At 40.8% G+C, this 14,555-nt stretch overlaps 3 protein-coding genes and 1 long non-coding RNA gene across 5 annotated transcripts; 1 reads left to right on the forward strand and 3 right to left on the reverse strand.

Annotated features, from left to right (window-relative positions):
• Positions 1–292: 292 nt before the first annotated feature.
• Positions 293–3,374, reverse strand: LOC104817711 (serine/threonine-protein kinase D6PK-like). Of its 2 annotated transcripts, XM_010546982.1 has the most exons (4): positions 3,039–3,374; positions 2,753–2,950; positions 1,512–2,329; positions 293–1,329 (listed from the first exon to the last, which is right to left on the reverse strand). In XM_010546982.1, the coding sequence occupies exons 3-4, from the start codon at positions 2,201–2,203 to the stop codon at positions 483–485; spliced, it is 1,539 nt and encodes a 512-aa protein (XP_010545284.1). In that variant the 5' UTR covers positions 2,204–2,329; positions 2,753–2,950; positions 3,039–3,374; the 3' UTR covers positions 293–482. The 2 variants fall into 2 exon arrangements, with proteins under 2 accessions (XP_010545284.1, XP_010545283.1); XM_010546981.1 differs by lacking the exon at positions 2,753–2,950 and having other exon boundaries at positions 3,039–3,373.
• A 1,139-nt stretch (positions 3,375–4,513) lies between these two features.
• Positions 4,514–8,680, reverse strand: LOC104817712 (25S rRNA (cytosine-C(5))-methyltransferase nop2). The gene is made up of 16 exons (XM_010546983.2): positions 8,143–8,680; positions 7,913–7,976; positions 7,658–7,791; positions 7,486–7,569; positions 7,327–7,401; positions 7,165–7,236; positions 7,000–7,073; positions 6,723–6,775; positions 6,528–6,637; positions 6,215–6,283; positions 6,056–6,130; positions 5,794–5,886; positions 5,636–5,715; positions 5,456–5,555; positions 4,954–5,294; positions 4,514–4,829 (listed from the first exon to the last, which is right to left on the reverse strand). Exons 1-16 carry the CDS (start codon positions 8,611–8,613, stop codon positions 4,745–4,747), a joined length of 1,980 nt encoding a protein of 659 aa, XP_010545285.1. The 5' UTR covers positions 8,614–8,680; the 3' UTR covers positions 4,514–4,744.
• Positions 8,681–9,816: 1,136 nt separating this feature from the next.
• Positions 9,817–13,156, forward strand: LOC104818110 (oligopeptide transporter 1-like; the record flags this gene model as incomplete). The annotated part of the gene is made up of 6 exons (XM_019202999.1): positions 9,817–10,350; positions 10,438–10,535; positions 10,619–11,191; positions 11,278–11,545; positions 11,632–11,814; positions 11,913–13,156. Coding segments are annotated over 6 exons (2,277 nt in total), but the record flags the coding sequence as incomplete, so codon positions are not given.
• A 57-nt stretch (positions 13,157–13,213) lies between these two features.
• LOC109116853 lies at positions 13,214–14,528 on the reverse strand. Its single transcript, XR_002024431.1, has 3 exons — positions 14,435–14,528; positions 13,856–14,060; positions 13,214–13,690 (listed from the first exon to the last, which is right to left on the reverse strand). It is a non-coding gene; the product is annotated as an uncharacterized LOC109116853 (long non-coding RNA).
• Positions 14,529–14,555: the final 27 nt, after the last annotated feature.

The raw sequence follows: 14,555 nt of genomic DNA on the forward strand, positions 1-14,555 counted from the left end.
AGTCAAGCGGTTCAGCCAATACACAGACAGGAGGAACGGGGAGGTAACTCAGGAACCAGTTGACAGAGCCAACATTTTCTGTTGTCAGCCCCGAGAGAAGGCAGAGCTTAACGGTTGCTGCCAACAGGGTTGTCATGCAGATAACAATCAGTTCAGACAGAATTGATATAGATTTTTCATTACCAATACGAAGAGCAGATCTTGAAGTATGCAACTTTCGACAGCTCTTAGCTCTTATTGATACTATCAGAGGTATTCAGAGTTTTGGGTTTCGGTTCTAAGGGATCCAAGATGACATCAACACAGAAGAGAGTGAACACTTTATATGTTGCAGAATACAAATCTCAGAACTTTCCAGGAAAAACTTGAAAAAGAATTTAAAAAAAAAGTTCACATTTTTGGAAAAACTTAAGAACATCAAGAGACTCCAAAACAGATCTGTGATAGCAAAGGGACAATACGAGGAAGTTCTTGAGAAAGTCTCAGAAGAAGTCGAACTCCAGATAGTTGTTACTCTGGTCGGGCCTGACACTGGTAGATGTTGCAGCCGGGGCAGGGACATTCTCGAGCTCAACCGGTTTCGGAATCTCAGGAGGACTTGCACATCTGACCAGTGCCCAGTTCACTCCTTCGAAGAAAGGATGCTGCTTTATCTCTGTTGCTCCACGCTTATACGCTAATCTGTGTTGAGGTTCCTTCACAAGCAAACCCCTGATCAAATCCCTTGCTGCAAAACTTACAACCGGAGATTCCGGGAAACGTAGAGATTGGCCCACGACGTTGAAGAGCGTTGCCCGGTTCCCCGACCCTTTGAATGGGGTTTTACCAAACAAAAGCTCGTACAGAAAAATCCCGAAAGTCCACCAATCGACTGCACTCCCATGCCCTTCTCCTTTGATGATCTCGGGAGCCAAATACTCATGTGTACCGACAAATGACATTGAACGGGCATTTGTTGGCTCGGCTATGAGCTCGGGCAGTGGGGTCACCTGGTTTCCTGTCTCGTTTTTTATTTTCTTGTCTTTCTTGGATTTACTGGAGAAGAACCGTGGAGAAAAACATGTAGTGGGCGCCATGGCCATGCAAGATGGTTGCTGGATGCAAGCTGGTTGTGCACAGTAGACTGAGTTCTTTTGCAAAGTTTCAGTTCCAAGAGCAGTTGATCTCACTACTGTAGGACTGACGGTACACCTGAGGGAGAGATCGAAGTCAGAAAGCATCACATGCCCATCTTCTCTCACAAGAACATTCTCCGGCTTTAGGTCTCGGTAAATGATTCCGAGCATGTGGAGATATTCCAGGGCAAGCAGTACCTCTGCTACATAAAACCTGAAAGAACAAACAACAATACCATGACACAACAAGAAAAAAAAATACAATTTTTTAACATAATATGAAGAAGATCAGCCAATGCTGAAGCCATGAGAGAATATTTTCCATATTGAGATGTTTGTGATCAGATGATGCAAGATTGAACACTTAACGTATTATGATTCATGTTTTTTTCTTACTTTACTGCTTGTTCAGAGAAACGCTTGCCAGGCTGCCTTTGTCGAAGGGTATGCAAGTCACCTCCAGGGCAGAACTCCATAACCAAGCATGAGAACTTCTCAGTCTCAAAATGGCTATACAATGTCGGAAGAAAAGGGTGGTCAAGACATTGCAATATCTCCCTCTCAGTTTGAGCTCGGAGAAGCTTTTTACGGCTAGCCAAAGCAGCTTTGTCCATAACCTTCATTGCAAAATAACACTTAGTTCCGTTCAACTCAGCAAGATGGACAGTCCCGATATCCCCGCATCCAAGCCTCTTCAAAAGCCTAAAATGGTTCAAACCCAGACCTCCATTCTTCGATCGGACAGCTTGTATTGCCTCCCATCTCACATCATTTGCCTTGTGAGGCTTGTTAATGCCACTTAAGCTGCTACAAGTGCTTTCATCACTGACATCGCTACTTGTGCTTGGTCTACATGTGCTACTCTTCCCGCTCTCGGCAAATTCAGGCTGCTCGCTAAGTTTTGCACTTCTGCTGGTTTTGCCATCACTACTCAGATCAGCAAAAGACAAACTCGAAGATACTTGATCCGCCAAAGTGTTGACTGAAATACTCATACTGGAATTAGAGAGTGTTCCTTCTGGGGTTTGCATATCACTCTTTTCGCTACCCTTTTCTCGGTTAACTCCAGAACCAGATCTCGAGGCCATGGAGGAGAAAATTGATCAACTGCAGTAGAATCTAGAAACCCATCACTTGGACACCAAGATCCAGGGAACTACTCTAAACTCCACTTACCACTGCTATCACAGATTCCACCAAACACTGACTTGGATCTGCACAAAACAAAAAAGAAGCATCAGTAACGTTGTCCCGAAAAGAAAACATCCAGACAACAACTTTAAAGCCCTTCAAGATTCAGAAAACATGAGATAGCATTTGTTCAGAAAGTTACTAGCACGGGGAAGATCAACCATCAAGACTTCAATAATCATGGATATTGACCGGAGCTTTCACGTTTACCGTAGTCAAGCACCAGACTTTACCACGAAATTAAGTAGAAAACACACATAAACCCTAAAAAGTCCCTATATTTAGATTGGAGATGAACTCAGCAGTAGCCGCATCTCATGCGTTTACTAGCCAAATTATGAGCAGAAAACAAAAAAAAAATCATAGAAAAATTTGATCGTTCAAACAGAACACAAATCCAACCAATCAATTCGTGCTCAACCGCCTCATGGATCTCGAGTTCAAACCTCACTGAAAATCACTACGTCGATGTTATGATCACTCCATAGAAATTCACTACTTCCGCCACGACCCTTCACGCTCTCTGATCTTCAATCCTTATGCACAACAAAGTTTCGAAGAAACATCTCATGCAAAGCAGAGTTTTCCGGAGGCTTATACAGATCTCGGAAAAGCAAGAACGAGGAAGCAATCTCCTTCTGGATCTACCCAGACCAAGAAAAACCCAGTTGCTTAAACCCAAAAAAGAACAGACTTTGACGACGAAAACAAAAGGGGATCACAATTCAGTACCTGAATAATTGCTCTGAGAGACTAAGATCTCAGCCCCTTTATTGCCCCTTTTTTTCCCGGAAAGTAAGAAGGAGAAGAAGGGGGTGAAGGTGAAAAACCAGACAATCTTACTGTTCATGCATCGTTGAAGAGAGAGAAACAGGAATGGAGGAACTCATCTCCATCCTTCCATGGAAATAGAGAGAGTGGGAAAAGAGGGTTGGGGCTACCATGGAAAGAGGGGAGAGAGGAAGGTCAAAGCAAAAGTTTTCATCTTTTTGAGGGGGCTTCAATTATTTCCATGTATTTTTGTTTTCTCCAAAATGGAAGACAAGGGTTTCCATCAACACCTCGAAAGATTTCCAAGGGTGCTTTGCTCATCAGAAGTAATAATTGAATAAACAAAAAAAAAAGGACAAAAGATAAAGGCAAAATAATATTTTCATTTCATGTGACCCTTAAATAGTTTTACAATTGAATTACCTGATTAGTTTTTTTTTATATTCTGACAACAAATTAGATTTTTGATATTTATGTTATATAACTTATAAATATGTTATATCTTGTTTAATCTGGTTAAATTATTATCGTCAGAAGATTACATAATTTTATGAAAGAATATATAGAAGTTTGTGCTTAAAAAACACATTATCTTATGTAAGATTCAATGCGTGATAGTTTGGTTGCTTCATGTGTGCCCACTGCCCCCCTAATTTCTCTGTCTCCACACAATTTTTTTCTTTGGTGATGGGTTTTTTATTTTTCTCTAAAGCCTTCAGTTGAATGAGAGGATTAGGATATGATCACATTTAATGAGCCATACTTTACCACATCCATATGATACATATGGAAGTAAGAATCAAACCACCAATAAAAAAGCAAATGCACAGATTTCTTTATTTCAGCGCCTTGAAATCACAATTGCTGTCTTTTATCTTTTGGGTAATTCAAAAGAAATATCATTTCATTTTCCTATCTGGATTTTGGAATATCCATTTGTAATGTCTTGAAAGTGTATCCTACTTGAGACACAAAACACAAGAACAGTGGATAAAGTCATACAACAAACTGTAACATGGTATACCAAATTTATATCTCATTAGGCTTATGTCTGCATATATATATATATGCGTGTAGGTACTGAAAATCTAAAAATATAACAAGATAGAGTTGACAGGATCTGACAAAGATGGATGGATGTGGGATGGGTTGTCATGTTCCCCAACACAAGTCCCACATTAGGATTCAAATCTCTAACAAGAAAACTCCAATCAGTGAACAGCTCACTGCCACTCCTTTTTTATTATTTATATCCATTTTCCTAATTTCTTAAAAAGAAATATATATATATATCAGAAAAAATGCACAGCCTTTCAACCCTCTTTTGGAGTTCCTGTCATGTGACAAATTAGGTTTTCTCAGCGAGTTTAGTTATATCTCAACATCAAAGCAGAAAGTGATGAGTTGGGGACATTCCCTTTGCAGAATCCAAAACAGCTTCACAATCAGAAAGCATTTTTACTGAAATGAAACAAAACTTCATCTGGACATGTAACTTGTCCATGGAGTTCAACATAGATAGATTCTTAACTGTTTCCCTATGGTTTTCCGAGTGTTGAGGTTACATGCAACAGTAAATTAATCAGAGATGCTAACGTATATATAGCCTTAAGAGGGCACAGTCTATTACCTTCCCTGGAAACCCTCTCTCTCAGGCGCAAGAAGAATCAATTTTCTCCACGGTTCTTTTGCGTCTTGACCTCTTCCCTCTCGTTCTTTGCCTTTTCTCTCATGGCTTTTCTCTTATCTTCCCTGCAAATTGTTCAATATTTGGTGAATACACATCGTCTAAAGCGTTGGTATGGTTTTTCAAACAAAACAAGATAATATAAGCATTACAATAACGTTTAATATTTTCACACTTAAGATGCTTTACCTAGATTGAGCAATTTCAGCCTTCCATTGAGATCTCTTCTTCTTTTGCTTTCCGGCTTTAGACTGGTCCTCTGCATTCCCGTTTTCTGATTTGGCATTCGTTCCCTTTTTGCGCTTGTTGGCCTCGTTTGATTTTGGAATTCTTTTTCCGTCGGAGGATTTGAGTTTTTTCTTAGTTTCTTTAGTCTTCTTCTCTTGCTTCGGTTGCCCATTGGTAATAGCAGACTTCTCTAACTCGTCGTTGGCCTCAGCTGTATCATCGTTTGGCACTTGAGCTTGCTCCACGGTTTCAACTGGATCATCGCTTTCTGAAGTTTGCTTCGCATTGCTCATTTTCTTTAACTGTAGAAAGAAAAGCAGAGAGAGAGCACCAAATGCATAAGGAAAATACTCACTACTGCTCAATATTAAGACTTATTCACATGAAACAATTGATCACACACAAAAAGGGTCTGAAGTTGAATGAGATGATAATAAGCAAACAAATTCTGGAATACACCTACCTTTGCCACGAAAAATCCATCCATGTTATGTACATGGGGGTAGAACCGTCTAGTCTTCTCCAAAGACGGGTGGAATCTGTGTTCTCTAAATCTGACGAAGCTGATGATCATAACGAAAAGTTTATATTAGACGAGTCAGGAATGTTTGATAGCATACCAAAGCTCAGAAGAACATATTACCCAGGCTGGCCAAAATCAAGTCCACATGGAACGAGTTTAACATCCCTTTTCTTCAGAGCATAGTCAATGACAGCTTCGTTCTGCGCAGTGTTACACGCATGAAATGAGGAGGCAGAAGAAAGAAAAATACATATGGAACCAATTATAGGTTAACCAACCTCGGGAATCATGATTGAGCATGTTGAGTAAACAATATATCCTCCAGTTTTAGAATTGGCATCCACCATATCAATAGCGGCAAGAATAAGTTGCTACACACAAAAAAGCGTTAAATTAATCTTATGAGGCTCAGGCATCCTCCTCACAAAAGCAGGGTGAAAAGGGTCTTCAGACAATTTTATTCTCTTCAAATACGATTTTAGAATGTAAGAAACGTTTCCTGACATATATTGGAAATAGCCTAAGAAGGCACAGCCACACCTTTTGCAAATGGGCACATTTCTGTATGTCATCAGCACTTTTGGAAGTCTTAACTGACTCATCTTTTGATATAACCTGCATTAGGTAGTAAGACATTTAAATACAAGAAGAGAACAAAAACATAACAAGAACCTAGAACCGGGCAGTAAAATTACTTACCCCAGTCCCACTGCAAGGTGCATCCAACAATACTCTGTCAACTGAGTTGACACCTAAAACCTTGGGTAGCTGAAAGGAAACAATATAGAATTAACAAGTGCAATGGGATAATAGATGTTCTGCATACCGAATGTGCAAGACCCAAAAGGCAAAAAAAAAACAAGTTAACAAAGCGAAGCATGAGTTCCTCATTGGATCAAGCAAACAAAGAATGTCTGATGTCATATTCTCGCCAGTTTTGTTTCCTTTTTCAGAGTCATGATTACAAACATGTTTGTCATCCCCAAGAAGAATGTAGGTTCAAGACTCTAACCTCTCTTCCATCATAGTTACACACTATGGTATTCGTCACCCCCATGCGGTGCAGATTGGCAGTCAATGACTTTAGCCTTGGTACTTTCATTTCATTTGCATAAATTATGCCTGTTCATTTCATCATCACAACACTAAGATACCATAAACCTGGACATGAAGCTAAAAAGAGAAAAAAAAAACAATGAAAGCATACCAGAATTTTTCATCAGAGCTGCAACATAAGTTGTTTTACCACCAGGCGCAGCACTACAGAGAGAATACATATACAATAATCACACTTTTTTACATGTCTAAACATTAGAACTGGCCTTTCATTTCCATGGTATTCAGCTCAAGCAGTTTGCGTCATAACACATCATACATCTACCATAACATACTGTACATGAGAGGACAATTTTCAAGCACTACTTGATAAAACATATGTTGCCATTGCCACAAAAGGGTCGAAAGTAATAGAGATAATAACTTACGCTACATCAACAACCCGTTCGTTCTCTCGAGGAGCAAGGGCCATCACTGGTAAAAACGAACTAGCGCTTTGCAGCTGCAAATGCAAAAAGTAAAGACTTAAGTGAACAATTTAAATATCCATAGAAGTAAACTGAAAGGGCACAAAAGATCAAACGATCACTGACCATGTAGAAACCAGCCAAATATTCAGGAGTTGCACCAATGGGCACTTGAGAATCATAAACAACGAGCCCAACCTACAATTACGATTACAGTGTCGTCTATAGGATACCCACGGAATAGGATCGACAGACTGAAGTGAAAACAAAGCAACAAATACTACTTACTTTGGACCACTTGCTTAACGGGTCTAGATTAACACCTCTGTTCAAAAGAACATCAGCTAGATCCCGTCTACGAGCCTAAACAAAAAAAAAGCATCATTATGAAATTGCAAAACTAAGAAATAGTAATTCCGTGACACAAGAAAGCACAACAAAGTTCACCTTAAGAGTGTTTGTCCGTATACATGTAGGCCTCTGCTTTTCAAAAGCTTCTATTAGCTCCATGAGTTCAACAACAGGAAACATCTGCAAATAAAATCTCAATTAACCATATACGATAGAATATATGTGACCTCTTACACAGAGAACTAAAGATTAGAGATCAGCAATAAACCTCAACCAAAGTTCCAATAAGAAATTCATTATAGCCATAGTAAGAGCCAAGATCAGCTTTAAGTTGTTCAACGTAATCCTTCCTCCTCGCTCCCTCTGGCCTCAAATCCTTAAAATTTGATAGCACTCTAACAACTAAAACGAGAATTTACTGTTAAAACTTCATAGCAAGGAAAGATTGTCGAATGCCAAAACAACCCTGATAATAATATCACGTCAAGAATCTAAAAGCAGTAAAATTTGGAACGTTACTCACTCTCTTTTATTCTCCTCTGGATGGTGGGAAGATCTGGTGGCCCTCGTGCCTCTTCTTCAAGTTCCTGAAGTATATATAGAGAACAAAAGACAAGGTTAGAAACTAGCACTCAAGTGTTCGGAGGAAAGTGCTAAATCTCGTTCCTACAAAACAGCCAACGAAGAAACCCAGGAAACTAATTCGACATCCAGATGCTACAATCAAGCAGGACATGGAACTGGATAATGCACCTCTTGGGTTGGTAATCGAAACTCGTCAGATTCTTCCTTAATGTTCAACTGCATCTCAGCTTCAGCTTCTTCCTCCTGCCTTGCACGTTCCTCATCAATAGCTCGAGATTTCGCCTCAATGTCGGATTCATCAGAATCCGAGTCCGCATCCGAACCGGATTCCAAATCCGAGCCCAAACCTTGCTCTTCATCGTCGCTACCTCCTAGAAAGTCGTCGCCCATGGGTTCATCCCCGTCCCCTTCTTCCCCATCACCATCTGAGAAAAAGTCAGAACCTGACTCAGACCCCTGGCTTCCTACTTCATCGGATTCACCCAGCTCTTCAGCTTCTTCGTCGGTAGAAGCATCGGAAACGTCGGAAATTTCAGGCTTTTCGCGGGGCTTCTCCTCGAAAGCAACTTTCTTTTGCTTCTTCGATGGAGGCTTTTGGGATTTCGCTCCTTTCTTCTTGTTACGCGCAACACCTGCCATTGCAAACGTATGAAACTCGAGGGTTCGTCGGCTAGGGTTTAAGGTTTTAGCAGAGATTCGAAGTATAAAAGAGGAGAGAAGCAATGTAACTGAGACGCTTTTGACCGGTCTGACCAATATAACTGGGCCAACACAACTGGACCTTGGCCCAACTATTTTTAAGATATCATTCTTCAGGCCCGAATTTACGAAACTTTCTATTTAGACCCCAATAGTTTTACGAGAACCAGAATAGATTATTATTATTATTATTATGTTACGGTATGAACCAAAGTCAAAATTCATATGTTTAATTTTCATTAAATTAACATATAAATTTTAATTCCAAAATCATTTTTTTTGTCATGACAGAGTTACTGTGTGTGCGTGTGGGTTGGTGTTTTTCGCCATTATACAGCTAATTCATATATGTTTGGAGAAAACTTTCCAAAATATCCGTACGTCAAAATATTCCGAGAAAATATAGCTTGCAAATTTTAAAAAGACGCGTTATCAAGACGTCTATATATATATATATATATATATATATATGTTTATGTATCAACTTGTGAAAATCCATGGAGTAATAATAATCTGAAATGGGATACTCTTCTTGCCGTCCAAAATCATAACATTTCCATTAAAAATCAAAGTATTTATTGCAACAGATAAATTCAGAATTTACGGTTTCCTTTCATGGAGATATACACCGACACGCCAGGCATGAGATCTGACTCGATATGGTAATAACTGAATCTTCAGTCCGATTCATGCACTTTGCTGTGATGAATCTGGTTGTCATTCACGCACTTTTGTCAACGCCCTTCTTTGAATCCAAACGGAATCTTGAATCCGTAGATTCCATTTTTTCCCCAAAAATCAGCACATCATACGATGAAATACTGCCCAGAAATACTATTATTCTTATCCTTTCTTTTCTTATTCAGATTTTTTCATTTAATTTATATAGGATGTAATTTTCTGCCATTAAAGACTACTGGGCCAGGTCTCTGCTTATACATATACATATGTAGTAACATTCATGTGAAAGTATCAGACATTCTCTCAACTTCTCTTACAGGAATCTTCTCCTGTTCCCCCGGCATATTCCACCAACGGCGCCGGGAAAACAACTCATAATAGTGACAGAATGGCAAGTTTCGAAGTCGCCGGACCGGATTCTCATCCTCCGGAGAATAAATCCAAGACCCTCATTGCCGGTAACGCAGTCTTCCTTGGTTTTTGGTTTTGGTTTCGGTTTGTGTTGGTTCTGAAGACATAAACCGGTTTTTCGGTTACGCAGATGAAGAGGCCCAAGTGGAAGTGAACGACAATCCAATAGAGGAAGTCCGGTTAACCGTACCCATAACCGACGATCCGACAGAACCAGTTCTGACATTCAGGACATGGACATTGGGGATCATCTCCTGCGTGGCACTTGCCTTTGTGAACGAATTCTTCTCGTTCCGTACAAACTCGCTCACGGTTAGCGCTGTATCGGCTCAGATCATTACTCTACCGATCGGAAGGCTCATGGCCGCGACTCTGCCGAAGAGGAAGTTCGGGTTCCCGGGAACAAACTGGAAATGGTCACTAAACCCAGGACCCTTCAGCATGAAAGAACATGCCCTCATCACCATTTTCGCAAGCTCTGGTTCTGGAGGAGCTTATGCTACATACATTGTCGCCATTGTAAAGGCCTTTTACCATCAAGCGCTCAATCCCGTGGCCGCCATGTTGCTCGTGCAAACCACTCAGGTAATCCAAAAATCCGAATCGGAATCCGAATGGCCGCTGCTATGAACTTACATTCACCATCAATCTCTGACACCTTTTTATTTGCAGCTTTTGGGATATGGGTGGGCTGGTATGTTCAGGAAATACCTGGTGGACTCGCCATATATGTGGTGGCCTTCCAATCTGGTTCAAGTCTCTCTCTTCAGGTCCGTTTCCGAGCCATTCTGTCCGGTTAATGCCATCTCTAACCGTGATTTCACGTTCGGGTGTTTCGTGAAATTGTCTTCAGAGTGTTGCATGAGAAGGAGGAGATCCGTAAAGGCCAGAGGACGAGGCTTCAGTTCTTCCTCATCGTCTTCTTCGCTAGCTTCGTTTACTACATCGTCCCTGGCTACCTCTTTCCATCCATATCGGCTCTTTCCTTTGTTTGCTGGATATGGAAGAATTCTGTGACTGCCCAGCAGATCGGCTCAGGGCTGAACGGCCTTGGCATTGGATCATTTGGCCTCGATTGGTCCACTGTCGCCTCTTTCTTAGACAGTCCTTTGGCTGTTCCTTTCTTCGCCATTGTCAATTTCTTTGTCGGTTTCTTCATCTTCTTGTACATGGTCGTCCCTTTCTTCTACTGGGGCAACATCTACGATGCAAAGAAGTTCCCGCTATATGGTTCAAAAGTCTTTGGTCAAAACGGGGATAAATACGAGATCAAACGGATCCTCGATGAGAAAACATTCGATATCGATTTACCCGCCTATGAAAGCTACAGCAAGCTCTATATGTCAGTTAGCTTCGCCTTGGTCTATGGAATTAGCTTTGCCACTCTGACTGCCACCATTTCTCATGTTGCCCTCTATGATGGAAAGTAGGGACCTGTTCCTCACAACATCTTGAGTTGGTCCTTCCATTCGAAAACCCGGTTTTTATTAATCTTATCCTGTGGTCTGATAGGTTTATTTGGGATATGTGGAGGAAGACTTCATCGGCGGCCAAGGACGCATTCGGAGATGTGCACACAAGATTGATGAAAAGGAACTACAAAGCAGTACCTCAATGGTGGTTCATAGTCATTTTGGTCATATCATTTGCACTTTCCCTCTATGCTTGTGAAGGCTTTAATAAACAGCTTCAGCTCCCATGGTGGGGACTTGTCCTTGCATGTACCATCGCCTTGTTCTTCACCCTACCTATTGGAGTAATCCAGGCAACAACGAACCAGGTAAAATGAAATGATAGAACCTTCCATGGGAGCAAATCGTTTGGCTGAAAGAATGAATTTTTGACATAGGTTTATGATTTTTGCAGCAAATGGGTCTAAACGTGATTACCGAGTTGATCATCGGGTTCCTCTACCCAGGAAAGCCTCTGGCGAATGTAACCTTCAAGACCTATGGCTATATAAGTATGGCCCAAGCGCTAAGCTTCCTCGGGGACTTCAAACTGGGCCATTACATGAAGATTCCACCGAGATCTATGTTCATTGTTCAGGTACAACCACAAAGACGATTAAAACGTTATTTGATCCAAGTTGATAAAAAATTTCTTCAAGTTAACATGAATGGATATGCTTTTGTATTACCTTTCAGTTGGTCTCCACTATTATTGCATCAACCGTCAGCTTTGCAACCACATGGTGGCTCATCACAAGCGTCAAGGACATTTGTCAACAAGACTTGCTTCCCAAAGGTAGCCTGTGGACATGTCCAGGCCATACGGTCTTTTACAATGCTTCGATCATATGGGGAGTCATCGGTCCAGGAAGAATGTTCACAACGAAAGGTGTCTACCCTGAGTTGAACTGGTTCTTCCTCATAGGCCTCCTCTCCCCCGTTCCCGGCTGGTTCCTGTCAAGAAAGTATCCCGAAAAGAAATGGATCAAGAATATCCACATGCCCTTGATTTTTTCAGGGACGAGCGCAGTACCATCGGCAAAAGCCGTGCATTATTGGTCTTGGTTTGTTGTTGGGGTTATATTCAACTATTACGTATTCAGGAGGTTCAAGGAATGGTGGGCAAGACACACCTACATTCTGTCTGCGGCTCTGGACGCAGGCACTGCATTCATGGCTGTAGCCATCTTCTTTGGACTGCAAAACTATAACATTAATATGCCCGATTGGTGGGGACTTGACAGCACTGACCACTGTCCTTTGGCAAGATGTCCAACTGCCAAAGGAGTGGTTGCCGAGGGTTGTCCGGTGTTCTAAGGAATCGAAAGAAAGGTTCTCATGGATCGAAAAGGTTGCTCCAAGTTTCGAGCCATGAAGGTATGATTGGTTACTCTCCTCTTCTTACAAGCTCTACACAAATCTGAGACGTTTTATTGCTGGTTAATTTAAATGCTTGATAATAATAACGCTTTGAACATTATCATTAAGAAGTGATTGATTCACATGTAATGTAATTAGAGTATTTGTTTTCACTCGTTGTTTAAATACATAGTTTCCAACTTACGCTGATTAGTAAAAAGAAACGCTGACATGATTTGGCATGTAATTCAGATATTGGTTCAAAATACCAACCAACATCGTAGGGTGCCTATCTTTATCCTTTGCTAAAGCCTAGAGCTCTTTGTTGTCTAACTAAAAACAAAACAGCAAAGATGAGAAAAATTAGAAGCTAGAACACAGCAATATAGTCACAAGAAACCACGACACTTCAATGTAAGGAAACCACAAAGCTCAAGATCATCAAACCTTTCGTTCATGCGGAAGTAAACGTATCTGACGGTGCTGAAGGTTGTCTTTTGTTCTCACAATGCTGTAAATACTATCTTTAAGAAGTGGTTGATTCATAGACAATGTAAATAATAGATTTTGCTTCAGTCCCTGAAAACCTAGCATGGGAGTGTGGCATAGAATTAACGTCAAAAGCTAGAGTAGAATCTATCAGAAGGTCAATGTATTGCGGAGAACATTGGAGAACATTTGCAAAAATAAGAAACATGAAAGCATGTGAATAGATTAGGCTCTCAATTTCAATTTCCTCCCATCTAAATTTCAAGTTCTTATGCTTTGTTTGTGTGGCAGCACAATACTTGAACAAGATTCCAAGTATTGCAAAGAACAAACTCTAAAAACTTGTGTTGTCGAAGACGATGAAAAGCAAAAGTCTATAAATAGCTAAGCCCATCTTCAGTTGAAAAGTTCAGGTTTGAGCCAGTCCCTACAATTAAGTCACATAATTACTTTTCGAGTATCCAAAACAGAAATGAACATCTCGAACACTATGGATGCCTGTTTCTGATTCCGAGTGTACAGTACAATGTTGTCTCACTTACTTGGTGGTGTTGTCAAGGTGATCACCGAATCTGTGACGTCCTTCCATTACTACTCCTACCAATCTCCAGTGCTTGGAAGCATCCCTTACATAATAGCAAACAGTATGGTCTATTCAAACTGATTGGTACGCCTTTCCATATATCCATAGCATCTGGCTAATCCGAGTTTTCAGAGGATCTTAAGATATAATCCAGAGTTGGTTGCATTAAACAGAAGGTGTCACCGGGATAGCAGTTCAAAATACTAACCTGCATCACAGGGCTCTAAGAAAGCCACAACACTTTCGAAGAAAGGGGGAATATTCACCAAGAGAATTGAGGCGTGGGGAAAATAGCGAGAAATATGATCATCGATGTTCTTTGCAATGCCACAGAGCTCCAGATCATCAAACCTTTCGTTAGTGAGAAAATATCCGACAACACTCAGACCTTGAGCCACATAATGCTCCTCAATCTAATCCAACCAGACAACAAAATATATAAGCAGACATCAGTTTCGAGATCAAGATCATGCAAAAACAGGACTACTTCTCCAGATTCATGTTCGCAACAGAATGCATTCCTAGTCGCTGATTCCAATTGGAAATTGAGATCTTTATCCTTTCCCTTAAAATACAAACAAAAAAAATCTTTCCCAAAAAACAAGCAGCAGATTCTACATAAGAACAATCAGAGGAAGCACCCATCCGATGCCTTGTCTAGTACTACAAAATGAAACGCCAATACGCAATTCTACGTACATATCAACGCAATTCGATATCGAACCATATAGGGCAGACCGGTTTCAGAAAGACAGAATGTCAGAGGACAAGAAGAAAAACCACAGACCATGATGAGCGAGATCTCGAGAGGAGGCAGGAGAGCGAGGTTGGAGTGGCAAATCGGCACAGAATCCGAGATCTCCACGACGCTTTCGTTCTTAGGGCTGACTCATCCGACGAGAACTCCG

The sequence above is a fragment of the Tarenaya hassleriana genome, unplaced genomic scaffold (assembly GCF_000463585.1).
Source record: "Tarenaya hassleriana unplaced genomic scaffold, ASM46358v1 Cleome28, whole genome shotgun sequence".
In the NCBI taxonomy this organism is placed as follows: domain Eukaryota; kingdom Viridiplantae; phylum Streptophyta; class Magnoliopsida; order Brassicales; family Cleomaceae; genus Tarenaya; species Tarenaya hassleriana.

What these genes read in the sequence shown, in the direction of transcription:
- LOC104817711 (XM_010546982.1), bottom strand. Translation starts at nt 2,203, where the DNA reads ATGGCCTCGAGATCTGGTTCTGGAGTTAACCGAGAAAAGGGTAGCGAA. An exon ending in TTCTCTGAACAAGCAGTAAA is followed by an intron (nt 1,330 to 1,511) that starts GTAAGAAAAAAA and finishes TTGTTCTTTCAG; the next exon opens with GTTTTATGTAGCAGAGGTAC.
- LOC104817712 (XM_010546983.2), bottom strand. Translation starts at nt 8,613, where the DNA reads ATGGCAGGTGTTGCGCGTAACAAGAAGAAAGGAGCGAAATCCCAAAAG. An exon ending in ATTTGGCTGGTTTCTACATG is followed by an intron (nt 7,074 to 7,164) that starts GTCAGTGATCGT and finishes TTGCATTTGCAG; the next exon opens with CTGCAAAGCGCTAGTTCGTT. An exon ending in AGCTCTGATGAAAAATTCTG is followed by an intron (nt 6,638 to 6,722) that starts GTATGCTTTCAT and finishes TGAAATGAACAG; the next exon opens with GCATAATTTATGCAAATGAA.